At 44.3% G+C, this 18,851-nt stretch overlaps 1 protein-coding gene across 1 annotated transcript; it reads left to right on the top strand.

The window, feature by feature from the left end:
• Positions 1-5,537: 5,537 nt before the first annotated feature.
• LOC726150 (transcription factor Sox-21-B) lies at positions 5,538-14,598 on the top strand. Its single transcript, XM_001121910.4, has 2 exons — positions 5,538-5,756; positions 10,944-14,598. The coding sequence occupies exons 1-2, from the start codon at positions 5,554-5,556 to the stop codon at positions 11,737-11,739; spliced, it is 999 nt and encodes a 332-aa protein (XP_001121910.1). The 5' UTR covers positions 5,538-5,553; the 3' UTR covers positions 11,740-14,598.
• Positions 14,599-18,851: the final 4,253 nt, after the last annotated feature.

The following is an 18,851-nucleotide window of genomic DNA, read 5'->3' as shown; positions in this document are numbered from 1 at the left end:
TGAAAATCGGACAGTCGTGAAATACTAGTATCAACAATTCTTGTGTTTTCTTCGTAAACCTAACCAACCTAACCCAACAATGATAATCGGTGAGAAATGATACTCTGATGAAATTGGCGAATATCAAATGGTACGCGAAACCGTGTCTTTCTCGTATAATATAGTAGACATAGCGAAGAGAAGCTTGATAAAGACTCGGCTTTATGGTTTATTTGAAAATCGGACAATTATTCGTCGAATTATTCGTAAAATTCAGGTAGCCAATGAGACAACTCTCTTCGTGAAATACTAGTGTCTTTATGAAATTCTTGTGTTTTCTTCGTAAACCTAACCAACCTAACCCAACAACGATAATCGGTGAGAAATGATATGACTCCGATGACCACGAAATTGGCGAATATCAAAGAGACGAGATCGGTTCTAAACGAGGCGAGATTAGTATACGTGAAGAGGTGCAAGGGGGTGGCTCAACCCTTTGTTTGAAAATTGGACAGTCGTGAAATACTAGTATCAACAATTCTTGTGTTTTCTTCGTAAACCTAACCCAACCTAACCCAACAACGATAATCGGTGAGAAATGATATGACTCCGATGACCACGAAATTGGCGAATATCAAAGAGACGAGATCGGTTCTAAACGAGGCGAGATTAGTATACGTGAAGAGGTGCAAGGGGGTGGCTCACCCCTCACCTCCCTCCGTTCATGATACATTCGAGTCACATACGATGAGGTCGGTCCCCGCCACCGTCGATGTATTCATCGTATGTAACCCGAACGGGACTCCATAAAATACTACCCTTCCACAGGATTTTGTTCGGCCGAATAAGTTATTGTAGCGCGCTCTATTTTGATACGGCGACGCCTGGACCGAGCGGCCGCACGCTGAATACCGAATGTCGCGTATATATATATATAGATATATATATATTCGGCCAAACAAAGTGGAATTCGATTTTACGGAGGGGAAGGGGGGGCCTCGAGGAACGCTCGTACCGCGCGATACGGACAATCGAGTCTCGTTTACGGGGAACGCCCCTTCGCGGCTCTCTCTTTTATCTTTTCGATCCTTGCGACACGCTGCCTCCACCGACTGCCCCCCCTCCCCTCCGCGAGAAAACGATATCTAGTGTAGCGTGAAAGATGTTAGAATTTGGGATCGAGATTTAATGTTAATTTGGAGATTTCGAATTGGAGGTTTGTGTAATGAATGTGTAATGATTGTGTAATGAATGAGGTTTGTGAATGTAAAATTCTTCTTCGTCTCGTTGCGATTGACAACGAAGATTTTATGGTATTATTAATAGATCTTTTCTAGATAAAGATTTGTTTTGAAGAAATTGGGATAATAGAGAGGTTTTAAAAGGGGATTTAAAAGAGTTTGAGCCGATTGGATGAATAGGAAATATGGTATCATCTCGATCCCCAATCCATCTCCTTTAACTTTTCTTCGTGCTCCAATTTCAAGAAGCGACGCGTTATTTTATTAAAAAAGTTTTCTCTCCTCGAAACACCAATTCCCTCGATCCATGTAATATCCAAGATCTAGATTACGTTACGATTCATCCACTTCCGATTTCGACGAATAAATATTAACATTGTCATTCGTTCAAATTCTGAAATCCGCCTCCTATCGGAAATACAAATAATTTGAAGGAGAGGAACGGAAAAACGGACTCGTCTCGCGCCGTTTCCTTGAATTCCACGATGCACCCCTCTCTATCCGGCCGGGTGCAGCTGGTGGCTCGGCGGCAGAGCGGCGCGATAAAAGGACAACAAAACGGCACGAGGCGTGGCGATTAACTGAAACAACCGGGCCGACAATGGAGTAATCAGCGAGCTTTTCGACGCACCCATGCCCCCCTCCCCCCCGCCCCCACTCTTACGCGGGCCACCGTTTTTGTTGTCGCTTCAGCAATCGCAGCGATGATGCCCTCCTCCACGAGATCCGCGTCCTCCACAAGCATTCCCTTCGATCCCGATAAATCTCGGACCGCATCTCGGAAACGCAATGCATCCCACGTTTTCTTCCAAGTTATTCGTGAAAATTAAAAATTAATGATACGAAAGGCCACGAATAAACGCGATAAAGCGAACGATACTTTCTTTTCTTTTTGTATGTATTCTAGATTATCTTAGCCTTATCGATAAACCATTTTGGAAGGTTCGAACCTTGTATCTATTATCTTCCCTAGTTGAGTTGAGATAAGATGTTCCTCGAGCAGGAGGAACATCTTATCGACTCAATGTACCACTGTTGTAGAGAGGAATCAAAAAGAAATAATTCCAAAACTAGCCAAACATCCATCTCTCAAAAAAGATTCGCAAATGAAAAACTCGGAAGGGAGGAGAAATTCGCGAGAACCGAAACTAAGAAATCAGGCTCGCAAAGAAACGCTCGCTCGATCGAAGGAGGAGGAGGAAAGGAACGTTTCACGATATCTCGGAATTAAGGAGCCGTCGGCGACGGGAGGATTGGATTGTTTCATTGATGAGGGGGCATTCAGGGCCGTAGCAGTCTGCGGGGCCGAAGTGGGCACACGGTGGAGGAGGGGGAGGGCGAGGGCGAGGGGGCGACGTTTACGAGTCCGCTTGCAACCCTCTTTCGGACCACGGTGCGCGATGAATGGTATAATCAGTGGTCGCGTGCCACCCCACAGCGCGGAAGAGCGAGATGATAACGGAAGGTGAGACGGATGGAGAGAGAGAGAGAGATTCCCTCCCCCTTCTGATCGTCCTCGTGCCTTCGCTATCATCGAAATCGAGACAGAAGCGGGCGTGCAAAAAGTCACTTAACATCCCCCTCTCTTGAGACTCCCCTCCCTTTCTTTTCTGCCCACAGAAATCTCTTCGGGGATCCGAGGATTCTTGCGGGGCAAGGATGAAGGATTTTTCTAGGCAAGCGATGTTGTCTAGTGTATGGGCTATCTAATGAATCGAGTCATTGATGATTCAAAGATTTTTGTCGAGAGTGGCTGCCAATATTATTTAGGCTCTCAAGATACAATATATATATATATATATTATTCACGCAATATGAATATATTATTTGTTTTCTCGATGTGGAATTTTATAATTTGCAACTTGTCGCATAAATTCAGTAATATCGTATAATAATTGATTAAAATTGAAAGAAAGTGTTGAAAACGAACAATTTTACACTTTAAAAAAATATATATATATATATCTGATGTCATACAATACCGGTGAATTTCCTAGTTCCGACATTCTGAAGAGACATTCCGCAAAAAAAAAAAGGAAAAAAAAAAGAAGTGATGTTTACCAGCGATACGGACTAATTGAAAGTGTCAGCGTAGAGATAAGGGTTTGGTACAACGTCGAGTATGAAAAGGGAGCACGGGTTCCCCTTTTCGAGGTTCCTTTCTTCTCGTCGATGACCGATAAAAATCGCGTTCACGCCCCGCGAATGACGAGGAGGATGTGTAACGAGGGGTGATAAAGGAACGAGGCGGCAGAAATGACAGGCGAGCGTGCCGATTCATTCATTCATCGTGTACCGAATTTATGATCGAGTTAATAACAGAACAAACAGTTGATTGCCTACGATAATTCGAACCCTCGTTCCTTCCCCGCTGCGCGTGTCCCCTAAACCCCTGAATTTCTTCCCAGCCCCCTGTTCTCGTTATAGAAACGATTTTGCAAAAAGGAAAAAAGAGAAAGAGACGTTTCGTTATTAAGAAAGTCGCGTGGAATATCGACCTTTCTCCCATTTTTATTCATTATTTCATTTTCTCCCGGCTGACACAGATACCCACCACCATCCCCCTTCTTCTTCTTCTTCTGACAGATGAATATTTCGGAGGAAGAACCTCCCCGGAAATTCGACGGCACCGAGCACCGTTTTCTTTACACAAGTTGGAATTCGCCGAGATGTTCGCCACTAACACACACAGCCCTCTTGTCTCGTTTTATACCACCTCTCTCTTTATCGCCTTATCACTGGAGAGACGTCTTCAGCCCCGACCGTGGCCCTCCCCCTCGCCGCCCTTTCTTCCTGCAAGACATTGCAGCCACTGATAACATTTATTTCGAGAAATGGCCCGCTCACGCTTCACGCCCTTACAACAAGCGAACAAAGAGAGAGAGAAAGAAAGAGAGAAAGAATTCTCTCCGTTCCATCCAGAGAAATGCGAGGAAAAAATTTCTAACCTCTATCTGCGACGATCTTTTTCAAAGATACGAATGTATAAGAAATAATAAAATCTTTTATCCACGATTTGGATAAAAATTGAATCGATATTTAACACAATTATACCATAATTATACTATACAACTAAACACTTCAACACGTTACTCGACTTACTCCATCATCTCCCTTCCCCCCCTAAACAGTTTCCTCCAATTCCATCTCCCGCGGAATTCCAGCACACGTCCGCCCCGTGGCAGACCTGTTCCACTTGCCACCCGTCCAAGGGCAGAAAAAGAATCAATTCCTGCCCCGATTGTCTCAGAGAGCAAAGCGCCAATGTCGGCCGGACGCGAGTTGACCATCGAGCAAAAGAGGCGAGAAAAGAGGCGACGATGGTTACGATAATCTGCGCGACAGACGCGCGACAGTCGTGGCTGTGCCTCGACTGTGAGAGGGAGAGCAAGAGACGAACAGAGAGAGAGAGAGAGAGAGAGAGGGGAGAGACGACCGTGGTGGAAAAGGGACGGGGAGACAGCACACCTCCACCTGTTGAACGCGGCTGTATCCACCGTCCGCCATGTCGACGGGGGAGCCAATCGTGGGTGTCCATTAGCCGTGGGACGTGGTGGGAGAGGAGAAACATCCCTGGTTGGCCGATCCCTGCCTCCCCGCGTCTCCCGCGGGACTCGATTCCTCCCTGCCTCGTCCCAGACTCGACGTCAGAGAGGGTCCTGACGGATCCTTGCCAGTCCTCGCCACGGTATCAATCACACAGCTTCTCCTGTGCTCCCTGTGCTGCTCCGTTTCGGCATCCATCCAGTGTGTCGCACCGAGACTGACAATTCTCCCGGAATCGGAGAATGGAAGAGGGCCCCGTGGAGAGGAGCAACGAGATTCCGTTGGGGAAGGGTTCGAAGGAGAATTGACGGATGATGGATGATGACTGTGAGTGAGAATTGACTGGGGGATGAGGAGGATAATCGGAAGATTAATATAATATACCTCGTGTGAGTTCTCAAGGGGGAGTGGATTTTTCGAAGAGAATTTTTCGAGGAGAAGGAGAGGGGGGGAAAGTTGAATGAGAAACTTTGGAAACTCTTCGCGAATCGTTCCCAAGATTGGGTAGAGGGGGGTGGATCGTTGTGGATCGTGTGCAAATTGTTGACTTTGACCGGCCGCCACGTGATCGAACGGAGGAGGGTGGGTGGAAGAAGAAGAAGATGCGTCGAGCGGCATTCGTCGGGATGCATGATCGATCGGACGAGGGATAAGTTAGAAGATTGGAAATGAGAAATTGTTTGAAATGCGAAACGATGACGCCGATGAAAGATTAGTAATTGGAGTATAGGAGTCTGGTGAGAGGGATCGGATCGAGGGATAAGTTGGAAGATTGGAAAGAGTCGAGATGTCGTCGAAAACGCTGCACAACGAGCACATAAAGCGGCCGATGAACGCGTTTATGGTGTGGTCACGAGGGCAGCGACGGAAAATGGCCCAGGAAAATCCCAAGATGCATAATTCCGAGATCTCAAAGAGACTCGGCGCCGAATGGAAACTGCTCAGCGAAAGCGAGAAACGGCCCTTCATCGACGAGGCTAAAAGATTAAGGTAAGAGTTAGAAGAAATTCAATCAAGAAAAATCAAGTTGAGAGAAAGAAAGGAAATAATAACTCTTACCTCGATCGATTTCTTCTTATAGATGAAAAATATTGAAAATCATTCGATATAAGTTCTTTAATGTTTCGAGTTTTTATTTATTCAATTCAGAGAGAAAATAGAATCGAAAATTCTTCCTTTCGTATCGTTTTCGATCAATGCCAAGTATTTTTTTTTTCTCTCTCTCCCGCGTGCTAATTGCTCTTTAGTCACGAGTGGCCGAAAGAAATTATCGCATCGAGGCGTATCTGCAATAACCGTGAAGGGGGAGATGAAAAACGTGGAAGGGGAGGAGGGGAGGGGGGAGGAGGAGCCCGTAGTTCATAATACGGTACATTGTTGCTAAAGCTAAGGGCGTGCTGCGCTAAGCCAAGGGGTGGAATAGGGTGAACGAAGTGGTATTTATGGAGGTGGAGGGGACAGCCTCTTTATTACCGACCCTGAATATTTAATCATTGTTATGAGTTTATTTAGCCCGCGCTGTAACGATGAACAGGTCTCGAGAGAAACTTCACGATCGAAATACGATATTTTTATCGTATTTGTTTCATTCTTCGAGGAGATTAACGAGGAAATGATTGCTACTTTAAATTTAATATCCTGGACGAGATTTAACTCTAAACATCTTGAGTATACTGAATATTTTGTACAGTAGAAAACTACTTTAGACGATAAATTGGTTAAAAAGAAAAAGGAAGGATATATAATAATTTGGAATAATAAATTTGGAATCTTTCGTTCCTTTGAAAAATATTAGGTTAATTAATTACGCGTAATAATGGTCTTATTAAAATGATTTGAATACATTTGAATTTAAAATAAAAAGAATAATATTCGAAATAATTTAAACACGCCTAACACCGCTAACGAGAAACTAAAAGGCAAAAATTATAAAAGTATTACGGTATAATTTACAAGCTAAGCTAATACTTTAAAAAAAATATATATATATTCCTTTAAATTCTCGCATATAAATTTCTAGCATTAACGAAGGTATTAAGCTTGGGGAAAACAATAAAGAACGAGAGAGATAAAAGCGATTCAGTTCTAAAAAAAAAAAAAAAAAAGAAAAAACAATAAAGGTGAAATACAAGGGAGGCGGGGGGAACACGTTGAAAGGAGGATTAATTTAAAAGTACGATGGGCGAATTGTTGATGACAGAATCGAGCTCTATCACGGTTTTTCAAAGCAAAAATTGTCGGAATAGCGAATTGATAGGAGGCGGCAGCAGGGGTTGAATATAAACTCGCGAAATCGGCCGCGGCGGCGATGAACCTCGTAAAATAAATAATAGAATAATAAAATCGCTTCTCTCTCTCTCTCTTCATTTCTCATTCCCTTTCAATCGTCAAGTATCCGCGTATCCTATCTTTTCCTTTTTTCCGACCGCTCTGGATCGGTTTCGAAAAAAAAGGAGAAAGGAAGAGGAAGAGAAGAGGACGAGAGGGGGAAGAATTAGATAAAATATAGAGAAAAAGTGGACGAAAGAAGGATCGATCGGGTCCCGTCGATCGGTGAATTTCATCGACGGAATGTAACACGGAATCCTCTTTTTCTCTCCGTGGTCGTGATCGAATCGAAAAGGAATTACGAAGTTTCGCAGTGGCGCAAGGCCCGTCCGTGTCACCAGGTGATTTGATTCCTTTTTTTTTCCTTTTTTTTTCGAGTATTGCTTTTTTCGATCACGCGGATGAAAAATATTGTCCCGTCTGAGCATACATTGTTCAAATATTTTTTCCAAAAAATGGAACGATATTGTTCCCCTTGCTCCTATTAATAATTATCTCCGATTGTTCCTCTTCGGAACGGATCTATCTATGAATTCGAAAAAAAAAAAAAGAAAAAGAAGAAAAAAAGAAATTAAGAAACGAAAATACAATCTTATCTATCTCTACAAACGAATCTTCTTAATCTCACGACACGTTCCTTTTTCCTCCCCGAGAAAGAAACCATTCTTCCATCTCGAGTGTAATAATAATAATAATAATGATAAAAAGCGGTGAAAAAAAAAAAAATTCAAAAAATCAAGCCTCGATACTCGTCCCATCCCCGAGTAAACCGTATCCTCGAGGAGGGGAGGGGAGGGGAGAGGGAAGTGGAGGGAGGGGGAGGGAAATTTGGGGGAAGAGACGTGTAACGGCGAATCCGCTTTTCTGGCGGATGGCGGCGTAGCTGACGACTCTGGTAACTGGTCCGGGAGGAGGTGGAAACGGTCGTAAAATAAAGGGGAGCGGGCCCGATAAAAGTCGTCCCCCGCTTCGAGCCCCAGCTCCTGCTGGGGAAGGAACGGGGTTCCCTTCGAGCCAAGCCGTCACTGGCCCGACGTAATCTGTCCGTTCGTTCACGGCGACTCACAATGTGGCCCCCGAGATAACAAATAAAGCCCCATTGTCGCAATTGTGTGGATTTAAAAGGATTTGCGCGGCTCCTCTGCCGGCCCCTACCCCCTTCCCTCCGGCTCACCCCCTCGCCTGTTCCTCGGCTGTGCCACTGCTGCTCCCTGTCCTGCCGACTCCCTCTCCTCCTCGACCTCCTCTTTTCCTCCCCGTCAATTTCCTACCCGCTCCTCGTGCGGAAAGCAAAGGAAAATTAGAGAGGGAAAGGAAGGTGTGGAAAATGCCAATGCATCGCAAGGACGAAAAAGTTACAGGATTCGGAATCAATCTGGCGAGGCGAGGCGAGAAGAGGTACAAAAAGTTGCGAGGCAAAGTTTTGGTTTGGGCGAAGGTAGAATGGTTTCACGATATTTGCGCGTAATTTATTAGAGTTTATTAGAATTGATTAACGCTTTATCGAGGCTAATTATTGGGAGATTGATGAGAAGAACGACAAAAATTTGATTCAAATTATTCAAAACACGATTAAACTTTTTAACACGCACGAAAGAAACCACTTTTCTTATAAAAATCCGATTCTGCGTTCTAAAAATTTGCTTTCCTCTCGATGGAATAACGAATCACCATTGATCTGATTAAGAATCAACAACGAAATACGCAATATTTCTATCCCAATCTTCCAATAATAACGAAATCACTTCCTTGGCGAAATTTTTTAACCAAAACACAACACACTTATACACACACGCGCGCGCGCACAGAATCTTCCGATTGTTGATAAAAAACACGTGCACACTCGTGCAAGAATCGCGAACAATGATCGATCAGATCGTTAATTAACAAATATTCGGTTACACCGATCGGGAAGACCGACATCGAGAAAGTGTCGTCGTTCGCGGGGCACAATCACATTTATGACGAATCGTTTACATTAACGACATTCTCGCGTACCCACCGGCAGACAATCGTGACTAATTGTTATTGTTTCTTGTTTGCGGCCGCGTGCTCGACTACCGCGCGGCTTATGTTCACCGATATGATATAACGCGTTGTTTATCGCGCCGTTGGAAGTGGTTGGCGCTGAAACGCCGTTTGTAACCAAACGCGTCCCGTGTTCGTGTGCACCGGCCGCTGATTGTGGTGGTGGAGGGCTCCCAGCGAATTGTAAAGATTACGCCCGATGTTTATGCATTTATGCTGAATTATTGTCGGCGGGGCTTTACCGATGTTTATGCTGATTTACGCTTTGTGCTATCTGCCGGGACACATTGTCCCGGAATTATTATTCCGCTGCGTCACTCTCCTGCCGCGAGCAACCGAAATTTTGGATTTCGTTCGAGCTGGAAAATTCTCCCTCCTCCCCTCCTCGCCCAGTTTCGAATCGACGATTTTCTCCCGTGCGCGCTCTCCCATTACACGCCGTTTCTTTCCTTCGAGAATGCGGAAAGATAGAATGAGATGATTTTTTTTTTTTGGAGCTTATTACGTTGTAGTATTTTTCGTATTTTTTATACATTCTGATAATTAATTCCTTATTTTTACAATTTTGCAACAATCGAAATAACTTTATTTTCCTTTCGTACGTGCAATTCGCTTGTTTCTTGAAAAATTCAACCCCTCGAAGAGGGATTTAATGTGAAATGTGAGCGAAAAGATATAAAGATAATAAAGTTCTGTAGCGAAAGAATTATAACACGAGGAAGGCTATTGTACAACTTAACGTATCATACATCGAATGCATCTAAATCTAATACTCTCGCATTAATTCAACATCGATACCCTCGATCTCGTGAAATAACACTTCAACCCCCTAATCGCGCGCACGGTTAACGAGCATCGCGCATACACTACACCCCCGCAACCCCCGAAACCGATTGTTATTAATCGAGCGGGCGCATAGAGATCGAAGGGAAAATAATCCTTTTGACGAGACACGAGGTCTAAGTAATTCGAGCATTGTCCCGGCGTGGGGCTTTCGGGAAAAAAAGTTGGTTTCCCGCCCGTGAAACACCATATCTCGCTTTTCTTTTATCTCCACGAGGCGAAGCATAAATAAGGACTGCGTTTGTGCGCCTCTTGGGTACATAATGGAGTATTATGCGACGAAGATACCGACGAGCCTCTGACTCTCTCTCTCTTCCCCTCCCTCGCTTTTTACTCGAGCCTCCTCCCCCTTCGCTCCTCCTCGTCCCTCGACACAAAACGCGTCGACCGCGCCTCGAGCCGGGGGAGGGAGGAGGTGTATGTGTGTACAAGATATTTACCACAAATACCCATGGTGCCCCGTATCGTGTATCCCAGTGCCACGATAATACGTCCCTTTGTGCTGGATAACGGTGTCGAGAGCAAAGTTTACCGAATTCTCCACTGTCTCGTCCCGATTCTTCGCGCGATAACGCGAGACACGTTGGATTATCAAAGGTAGATAGGGCGCGGGGTCATTGTCTAAGCACGTCCAAGGATGTATAATTTTTTCCTCGAATTTCGGGAAGAGATGATGCGATTTCGAATTCTTTGGATTTATTTAATCATTTGATGGAGAATGGCGAGAGAATTGAAAGAGGGAATTCTCGATTCTTGCATCCAACGTGAGTGGCCAAGTGATTACGCCTTCGTCCCCTATTGCGTACTCTGCATGCCAAAACTATTCAATTAGGCCACCCCTGAATCGCTCGAAGACGAGTTGTCCCCCTTCTGAACCATTGCAACAACCATTACATTTAGATCGATCCATAGAATATCGAAATTTCGCTTCGAAGAAAAAAGAGGATTAAAAAAGAAATAAATATTCTCTCGTTTCAGAGCCCTCCACATGAAGGAGCATCCGGATTACAAGTACAGGCCCCGCAGGAAGCCGAAATCTTTGGTGAAGAAGGAGAACAAATTCGGTTTCTCGATATCGCCGTTGATGTCCTCGGGTGAATCGTTGGGCAACATATCGAGAAGCCTGCTGCCACCTCTTGCCCCCCCATCGCATCACACGTTGATGAGCCACGAGGATCTCAAGATCCCCCGTTTCTTCCCGCCGTTCCCGTATCCCCTCTACCCAATACAACACAAATTGGGAGAAGAATTCAACGGCGGGAAACTGGCCGCGGATCTCGCTCTCCAAGCCCTCTACGGGGGTGGCACCTTCTACTCAAGCCACCAGACCATGTCCTGGCCCGGTTTATCGACGGCTACCTGCCTCCAGCCCAACTGCGGATGCCCAAGCCCCCCCAAAGACCCGAAGAGGCCTTACTTGCCCGCCAAACTGGACGAGAGGCCGTTTCCAAGCCCGGGCAAACCGATGATGGAAGACGACGGATTCCCCTCGGACAGGGATTCGAGCAGGGAGGAGGCGAGATACAGGAAACTGGAAGAGGAGAATTTCTCGTCGTCGGTGGACAGGCATCAGGAGGACGCCAGATCGCAGGATCGATTCTCCTCGTCCTCCTCCTCCTCCCTGGTTGATCAAAACGAGAAGTTAGGCAACACGACGACGACCACGACGAATACGTCGTCGGCTACCACGAAAGTGGAGAGCTCGTTCTCTGTACAAAATCTCACGTCGTCCAGCTCGAATTTAGGCGGCCATCGTGGCGGCCACGTCATATGAAGACCGCTTCCGGTTCTCCCGGACTTAAACTTCCGGGGGAACCTGGTACCACCCGGATGGCCCAGCACCGACTGGTGGAGGGTACCACCGATGCTCTCGCCGATCCCCCAGGCGACCGTAACCAACCTGAACCAAGCGCCAGCCAAAGAGGACGAGGTCCAGTTCCAGGAGGAGCAGCAGAGGAACGGGACGATGGCCAGATCGAGGAGCATCCACATCGGAAATGTACAGTGATCATCTCGACTGTTTGAAAGAAAATTTCAATCGATTCTTTATTCTAACTCGAGATCGTAACAGATCTCGACAGGGTTGGATAGACATTTCGTGTACATAACGAAATTCAATCGTGGAAAATAATGGATAACGAGTGAACTACAATTTATCGACTTTAGAAGTTTTTAGAAGAAGATCCGAAGGAGAATGAGAATAGGAAGGCGAGTATCACCGTCGGTCCTCGATCATTCGTAACCTGTTGCGTTGTGTGATAATTCGAGCAGCCTGTTTCTTAGCGCGCCGCGTTTTTTACGATTGTACATAATAATAACGGAGGAGAAGGAATCGCGGAAGTGAGCTCGAAGAGCTCGGCTAAGTTTCCGAGTTTAAGAGTTAAGATCCCGATCTTGCTCTCGATACCCTTTCTCTCAGCTTTCTCTCTACGGCGGAATACTTTCCCAAAAATGGTGTGCGAAAAAAAGTTGGAAGGAAAATTCGTATCCGGCGGTGGATAGCCGCAAAGCCGAATCGATAACTCGGCGGAATCCCACAAAGAGGGAGAGAAAGAGAAGGAGAGAGAGAGAGAATGAGCGAGCGGCGAAAGGGTCTTTTCCGGCAAAGCGTGTACAGGGATGCAAGAGAAGAGTCCAATTTTGATGAGATAACCAACCCTCTCCGTGGCACATATTACCGCGCACGCGAGCCAAAGCGAGCCACAAGAGAGGACGGAAAAGAGCCCCGTACGAGAGGTAGGAGAAAGAGAGAGAGAGAGAGAGAGGAAAAGAAATAAAAATAAAACCCCTCTTCGAGTGGAGGCAAATCTCTTCTTTGGGGCGCGGCCATGCGAAATAAGCCAACCGTTTCTGAATGCTAACGTAGATGCGGGGCCTGTATACGCGTTATACCACCCCCCCTCGCGAGATGATTTTATTGCGTCGCGCATCGATACTGCAACTCTCTCCACGATATTTCAACTCACTTCTCTTTCTTTTTTTTTTTTTTTTTTTACAGATTTCCCTTTGTCGCTTGTTTTTCGTTACGTACACACATGCTTGTACGTTTTGTTACATCGCGTTGTAATTGGTGGATCGTGGACGCGCGACGATTGTGAGGGAGAGAGAGAGAGAGAGAGTGTGTGTGTGTAAGAGTGAATACGATGAATCATCATCGTGTTCACGATTATTTTTTCGTGCTTTCGCGAAGAAATCTTGTGATATCTGGTTAGAAGCTTTTTCCCGCGTTGTTCGTGGTTTTGTTGTTGTTGTTGTTTTCTTTCGTCCCTTTTTTTTGTACAGGGAAATTGATACCGTGGAACTTTTTTCAACGAAATCGTTTTAATCATGTAAAATTATTACGAATTCTAATTATTATTTGGAATAATAATCATGTTTGAATATTTTTATAATTAAAAAAATGTATTTCGTATTATTTGTTCGAGAAACGATTGCTTAATTCCTTTAATTACAATCATAATTATTGGTGGAAAGAAATTATTGAATTATTTGAATAGATTCGTTTCGAAAAAAGTTCTACCGTGCATAACAAATTTGTAGATAACATTTTATCAAACGTAACGTTAAAATTTTATTTTATTACTCCAACTCTTAAAATCTATCGTCAAAATATATTTCACGATAGCCTTTAAGGGTGCAGTCTTTTGAAAAACCTTGTTTAAAAAGAAATATTATCAATTTAACTTGTCGTATCTCCCTCGTGATCTTACACAGAGGAAAAAAAAAAAAATACACGCGGCAGAACGAAAAATAGAATGCAAGATTTTTTTTTTTTTGGTCGGATAGTAGAGAAATATGCGAATCTGTAATTTGTTACTGTGAAGCTTTAAACGATTGGCCGGTAATAATAAAACGTTCAATTCGAGCAAATTGTTTGCAGACGCGCCATTCTGTCCACGGATTGTTGAATTCGTTCGCACCCCCTCCTCCCCCTCCCTTCCTCACCCTCTTCCTCGCAGTTTTATTGCAGCTGATTTTTCGCAATCGACGCGCAACCGTATATTCGAAATTTTATACACTTGTTTTGCCGCGCGAGGCACGTATTTTTCGTGGGCAAAATTTTTCGATATCAACCGGCGACGATCGAGCCTCGCTACCGATCAGAATGGAAACTAATTCTCCCCCCCTGGCATACTTTTCGCCTCCCTCCTATCTAGAAATTGTATACAGTTTAAAAAAAAAAAAAAAAAAAAAAAAAAAGGAATAAAAAGAAGAAAAAAGAAAAAAAGAAATATCGTAACGATTGTAGAGCGAATGGACGATGAAAAAAAAGAAATATAATGTAAAGCGTAATCTAAACGGATAGAGAGAGAGAGAAAGAAAAAACGTATCCTCTTCGACTATTATTATCGTATGTTCCTCGGCTAAACCGCACGCGTTTTATTTCCAACGTTGTCCAAACGAGAGAGAGAAAGGAAACGAAGCGTAGCGATCGCTATAGCTCGACTCGAGTTTTCCATTAATCATGTCGCTGAAGAAAAAAAACGACGACGTTTAATCATTGTTAATTATTTGCTGTAACATAACGCGTTTGTAAATAAATTGAATCTTAATCGAAGATCGTTGCCTCATTTACGAAAACGTTTCTTCCAACATCGTTCAAATTTTTACAAATATTTGGCAAATTATAACAAGAATGATATATCTTCTCGATCATTTAATTTTTCTCACGAATAAAAATCTAAAAATAGAAATTTTTTCATTCTTTCAATTATTTTATATATTTTATACGTGTACTTTATCTATCGAATTACAATGACGATGGCTCGTGCATCACAGATATATTCGTATATTCGAATTGGTCCTTGACACAGAAGCACGAGAGTAGCCAGGATCGATCAAGGAGCCCCATCTCTCCGCCACGTATCTCCTCCACGTATTCGTGCAACTAATCGGAGGTTACACGAAGGAGGAGAAGGAATCGTAGGGGAAAATCTGAGAAGGAGTAACCTCCACGCCTCCCCTTCGACCCTCGATCCACCCCTCCGTTGCGTCGTGTTTTATTTCTGATAGCGACGCCTCCACCGTCGCCGCGAGGACATTATCGCCACCGCGAAGGACCCTTTCTTCCCCCATAAAGGCAATCACGCTTTCTTCGTGGCAAGATAACAGGAGAATGGAGAGCCAGAGACGTTCTCTGTTCGCGCCAGCGAATTCCACCACTATTCCATAATTCTTCGCTTGCCCCTGCTGCGAAGGAGAAACGATCACTTTTCACTTTCCACTCTCCTTCGTTCCTCCTTATTCTTGAATAGAATTTTATTTCAAACTTGTCGGCATATTGTTTCTTATTTATTTATAATCAAGTAACTTGTTTCACCCAAACTTTTTTACGTAGCAACGATATTTTACGATAATATTGTGAAAATATAAAGAAACTCATTTGAACAAACTTTACATGCTCGAATTTAAATTTCTTATAACACGAATCAAAGAATCGAAGAAATTATCAATTCTCCTAAATTATTCTTTCCTTTACGGGGACGATCGTTGAAGAAATGCGTGATAATTCGAGAAAGAAATATAAAGAATAATTTCTCGCGGAATCGTCGACTGTTAAAGTCCGAGGAGGAGCAGGAGGAGGAACGACCGGAAGCCTCGAAGAACCGACGTAGATTCGAAATGCGCGGTGGGTGTTCCGATTCGAAAGTGATTACATTTGACTTGGATTCGTGCCTCCTTACGGCAAAGGCAGCCTCTGCCTGTACAGAGCCTCGGCAACGAGGACATTCTTCCCCGACAATACCTCCCACAATCGAGCGAGCAGCACTTCCGCGCATACTAATGGAGAGGCGCCTAGACTCCTTTGGCCGGCCTGTAGTCGACGCCCCAATCCACCCTCTTCCACGACACCGTGGAAAACTTCTACTCTAGCACACTGGCAGACGACCATCCATGCAGTTTCTACGAAAGAGGGGCGATAGATTTTTCTTCTGTGAAGTCGATTCTACTCGCTCTTCCTACCGCGATAGTAGAAACGGTATGGAATGAATTGGAGTAGTATATCCATGGACGAGGAGGAAGTAGGATAGTTTTAGAAAAATTCTGTAATTCGTGATTAATTTAATTTTTCAAAAGATCCGATTAGAAAGTTAAATAAGATAAAAGATACAAAAGTAAATTGAAACGTTACTTTAGAAGAAAAATTGCAACTCTCTTTAACAACTTTCCTTCTTTTCTATCTAAAAATAATATATATATGATATAATAATAAAAAGAAGCTTACTTACAGAAAATAATAGAAATGTTTAATAATAAAAATTTCCCTCCATTAAACTATCCCTCAAACTCGTCGTAAATAAAATTTTTTCCAAGGAATTCTTCTTACCCTTTCGTTCGAAAGGGAAAGAAGATGGAGGCGAGGAAGACACGGGGCGCAACGTGGATAGATAGACTTTTAATTGCGTCGGTGCGCAATTATATAAGCGCTTTTGTAGCGAGGGCCGCGCGAGAGGGTGCACGGGCGCATCGCACGAATCGTTTGATTGCGGAAAATGACGGGCGGCGATGGCGCGAGTGGAAGTTTTGAGTGGGCGTCGGTCCTGGCAGACAATGAGGCATTCAGGGATGGCATTGTCGAACCGACAACTGCGTTACCATAGACAAACCCGAAATCACCGGCGCTATCGCCGTACCAGATCCGATTATGCGAATAATAAAATGCAATGAAACAGAGGGTGAGAGAGAAAGAGAGAGAGAGATAGAAATAGAGAGAGAAGAGGAACGTGGAACGGAAGAGGGTGAGAAGTTTGTTAATAGCGTCAGTGTCTTTTTCTTCCTCCCCTTTTTTCCTATCTCTCTCTCTTTTTACGAAACTATGATAATCCGATGAATTCTGCATACACAAAGGAGACACGTGCCTGTTTCTAAAATATTTCTCAATATCTCGATTCGAATAAATTCGAGAGTAATTAGATTGAATAATCCGTCGATGAAAAGGAAATATTCTCTCGCCAGAAATAAATATTGAACGTGCGTGCATGAATCATCATGGATCCAAGTAGGCCGAGGCCTAATGTTGCTTTGGGAACTGGGTGACTGGTTGATAGATCTTAAACCGAGAGGCAAGTCCGTGGAGAACGATATCGAGAGACTAGGTGCAATAATTATGCGTGGAGGGTTGGCCAAATCCGGGGCAAGTTGGTGAACTTGGTTAATTAGGGACGGTGGTGAGACGCCGGCTCTGTATTGTCCGGCACTGTTGACTTCCGGCCTCTTCTCGGAAAGCCTCGCGGAGAGGCGAGTTGATTGTTTCATTGTTTCCGACCCCACTGTCAAATGCCACCACGGTGAATGGGGTTATTGTTATTTCAGGCCGTGGCGCAGACAATCCAAGGGTTTTCGGGCCCTCTCCCTCCCCTCACCACTTGGTTTAATGTGTCGAGGTATGTCGACTTCGAGTTTCTTCCAAACTGTTCTTGAAAACTTTGCCAGGTAAGATGAACAAGTGTTTGATAAATATATTTCTTTTCTTCTTTTCAATATGAGCGAATTGAGTAAGAATCGAATGTTTTTCCACTCTGTTTTAAATAAAATATCTTACAAATTTAACACTGATTTCTTCGAAACGATATATTTGACGTCTTTGACTCGAGTGTCTTAAATTTATACCGAGAGATCTTTGTATTATTAAAAAAAAATCTCGTGGATTCTTGTTGAAGAAATATTGGACAAACGCTTCTATCACGATCAATTTATCGATTTTTTTCCCCCTCGGTGATCGCGTTGACCGGAAGTCCGCCCCAGCCACGGGTGCCGCCTTCTCTCGGTTTTTCAATTTCGCATAATGTCCGAGCATGGTCTATCGGCGTGTTGGAAAAGCGCGGCCGTGATAAGATAGCCCATGGTCCAATACCAGGGGAATTTACGCTCGGCATAAGTTTGCCTTATATATGAGCGTCCACGGGAAATGCGACGATCCTATCACGGGTCCCGGGTCATGGAGATCCATCCGTGAAATGTTGTCCCCGGCTAGTATTTTTACCAGTTTCTCCGGGGACGTGACGTGTTGGAAAAGCGGGAACGGGACGAAACGCGGTGATAAATAAAACTGGCCGTGCCGTAACCGTGCCTCGAAAACGCTCGAGAACGCCTTTTAAAATGTAATCTGTTTCCACGAAGATGGTCGATGATCGAACGACTCGGTTCTCGTGTAATAGAGCGAAAAAATCGTTGATCGGGAGAGGCGAGAATCCACGTCGAATATTATTACCTCGAATTTTTCTTCTGCTTCTATCCTCTAAGAAAATTTAATTCTTCGTTCCAACGAGATATATCCAATATTGGAATTGGAAAATTTTTGTTTCGATTCGACTTTCAGCCACGAGTTTAAACTTTCTAAACTCTTGCGCGTCGTCGAAGATAGATAAAGCTGTATAAAGAATAAATCAAAGAAAGATCATTTTCCGAGCGAGGCATCCCAGTTTCGAAAAAGAATCGCGTATAAGCGTCGAAGGAACGAAGAGGGTGGGAGAGGGTGGAAGGGAAAAAAGAAAAAAAGGTCGGCAGAGAGGGCAATTTCATGGACACTTCATCACGATTTAACGCCATAAAAGTCGAATAAGGCCCGATGCCTGGTGATGCCCCGACACCTTCTACCTTCGGATTGGAAACAAAATGTCGTAAAATATCGGGTGGAAAAGGCAACGATTCTTCCATCCCTTTCCCACCCAGCCCCGGATCTCCTCCCCGTCCTCGGTGCCTTTCCCTGTCGTTTTCCGCGCCCTGTGTGTGCACCGTTGACCCGCAGAACGACGGTATATATATATATAAAAATCGCGGCTGGGATGGCAGCGGCGGTAAATATAAATAAAAATGGAAAGCCGACCATAATGGCCGGTGGAAAGTATGACGCATACCTATACCCCTCTCCCCTCTCTGCCTGTT

Source organism: Apis mellifera, linkage group LG11 (assembly GCF_003254395.2).
Source record: "Apis mellifera strain DH4 linkage group LG11, Amel_HAv3.1, whole genome shotgun sequence".
Lineage (NCBI taxonomy): Eukaryota > Metazoa > Arthropoda > Insecta > Hymenoptera > Apidae > Apis > Apis mellifera.
Note: the sequence above shows the minus strand (reverse complement) of the source record. Positions and strands in the feature narration are given on the sequence as shown.

Excerpts from the sequence above, each read along its gene's own strand:
- LOC726150 (XM_001121910.4), top strand. The coding sequence starts at position 5,554 with ATGTCGTCGAAAACGCTGCACAACGAGCACATAAAGCGGCCGATGAAC. Across the intron at positions 5,757-10,943 it reads GACGAGGCTAAAAGATTAAG|AGCCCTCCACATGAAGGAGC; the intron begins GTAAGAGTTAGA and ends CTCTCGTTTCAG.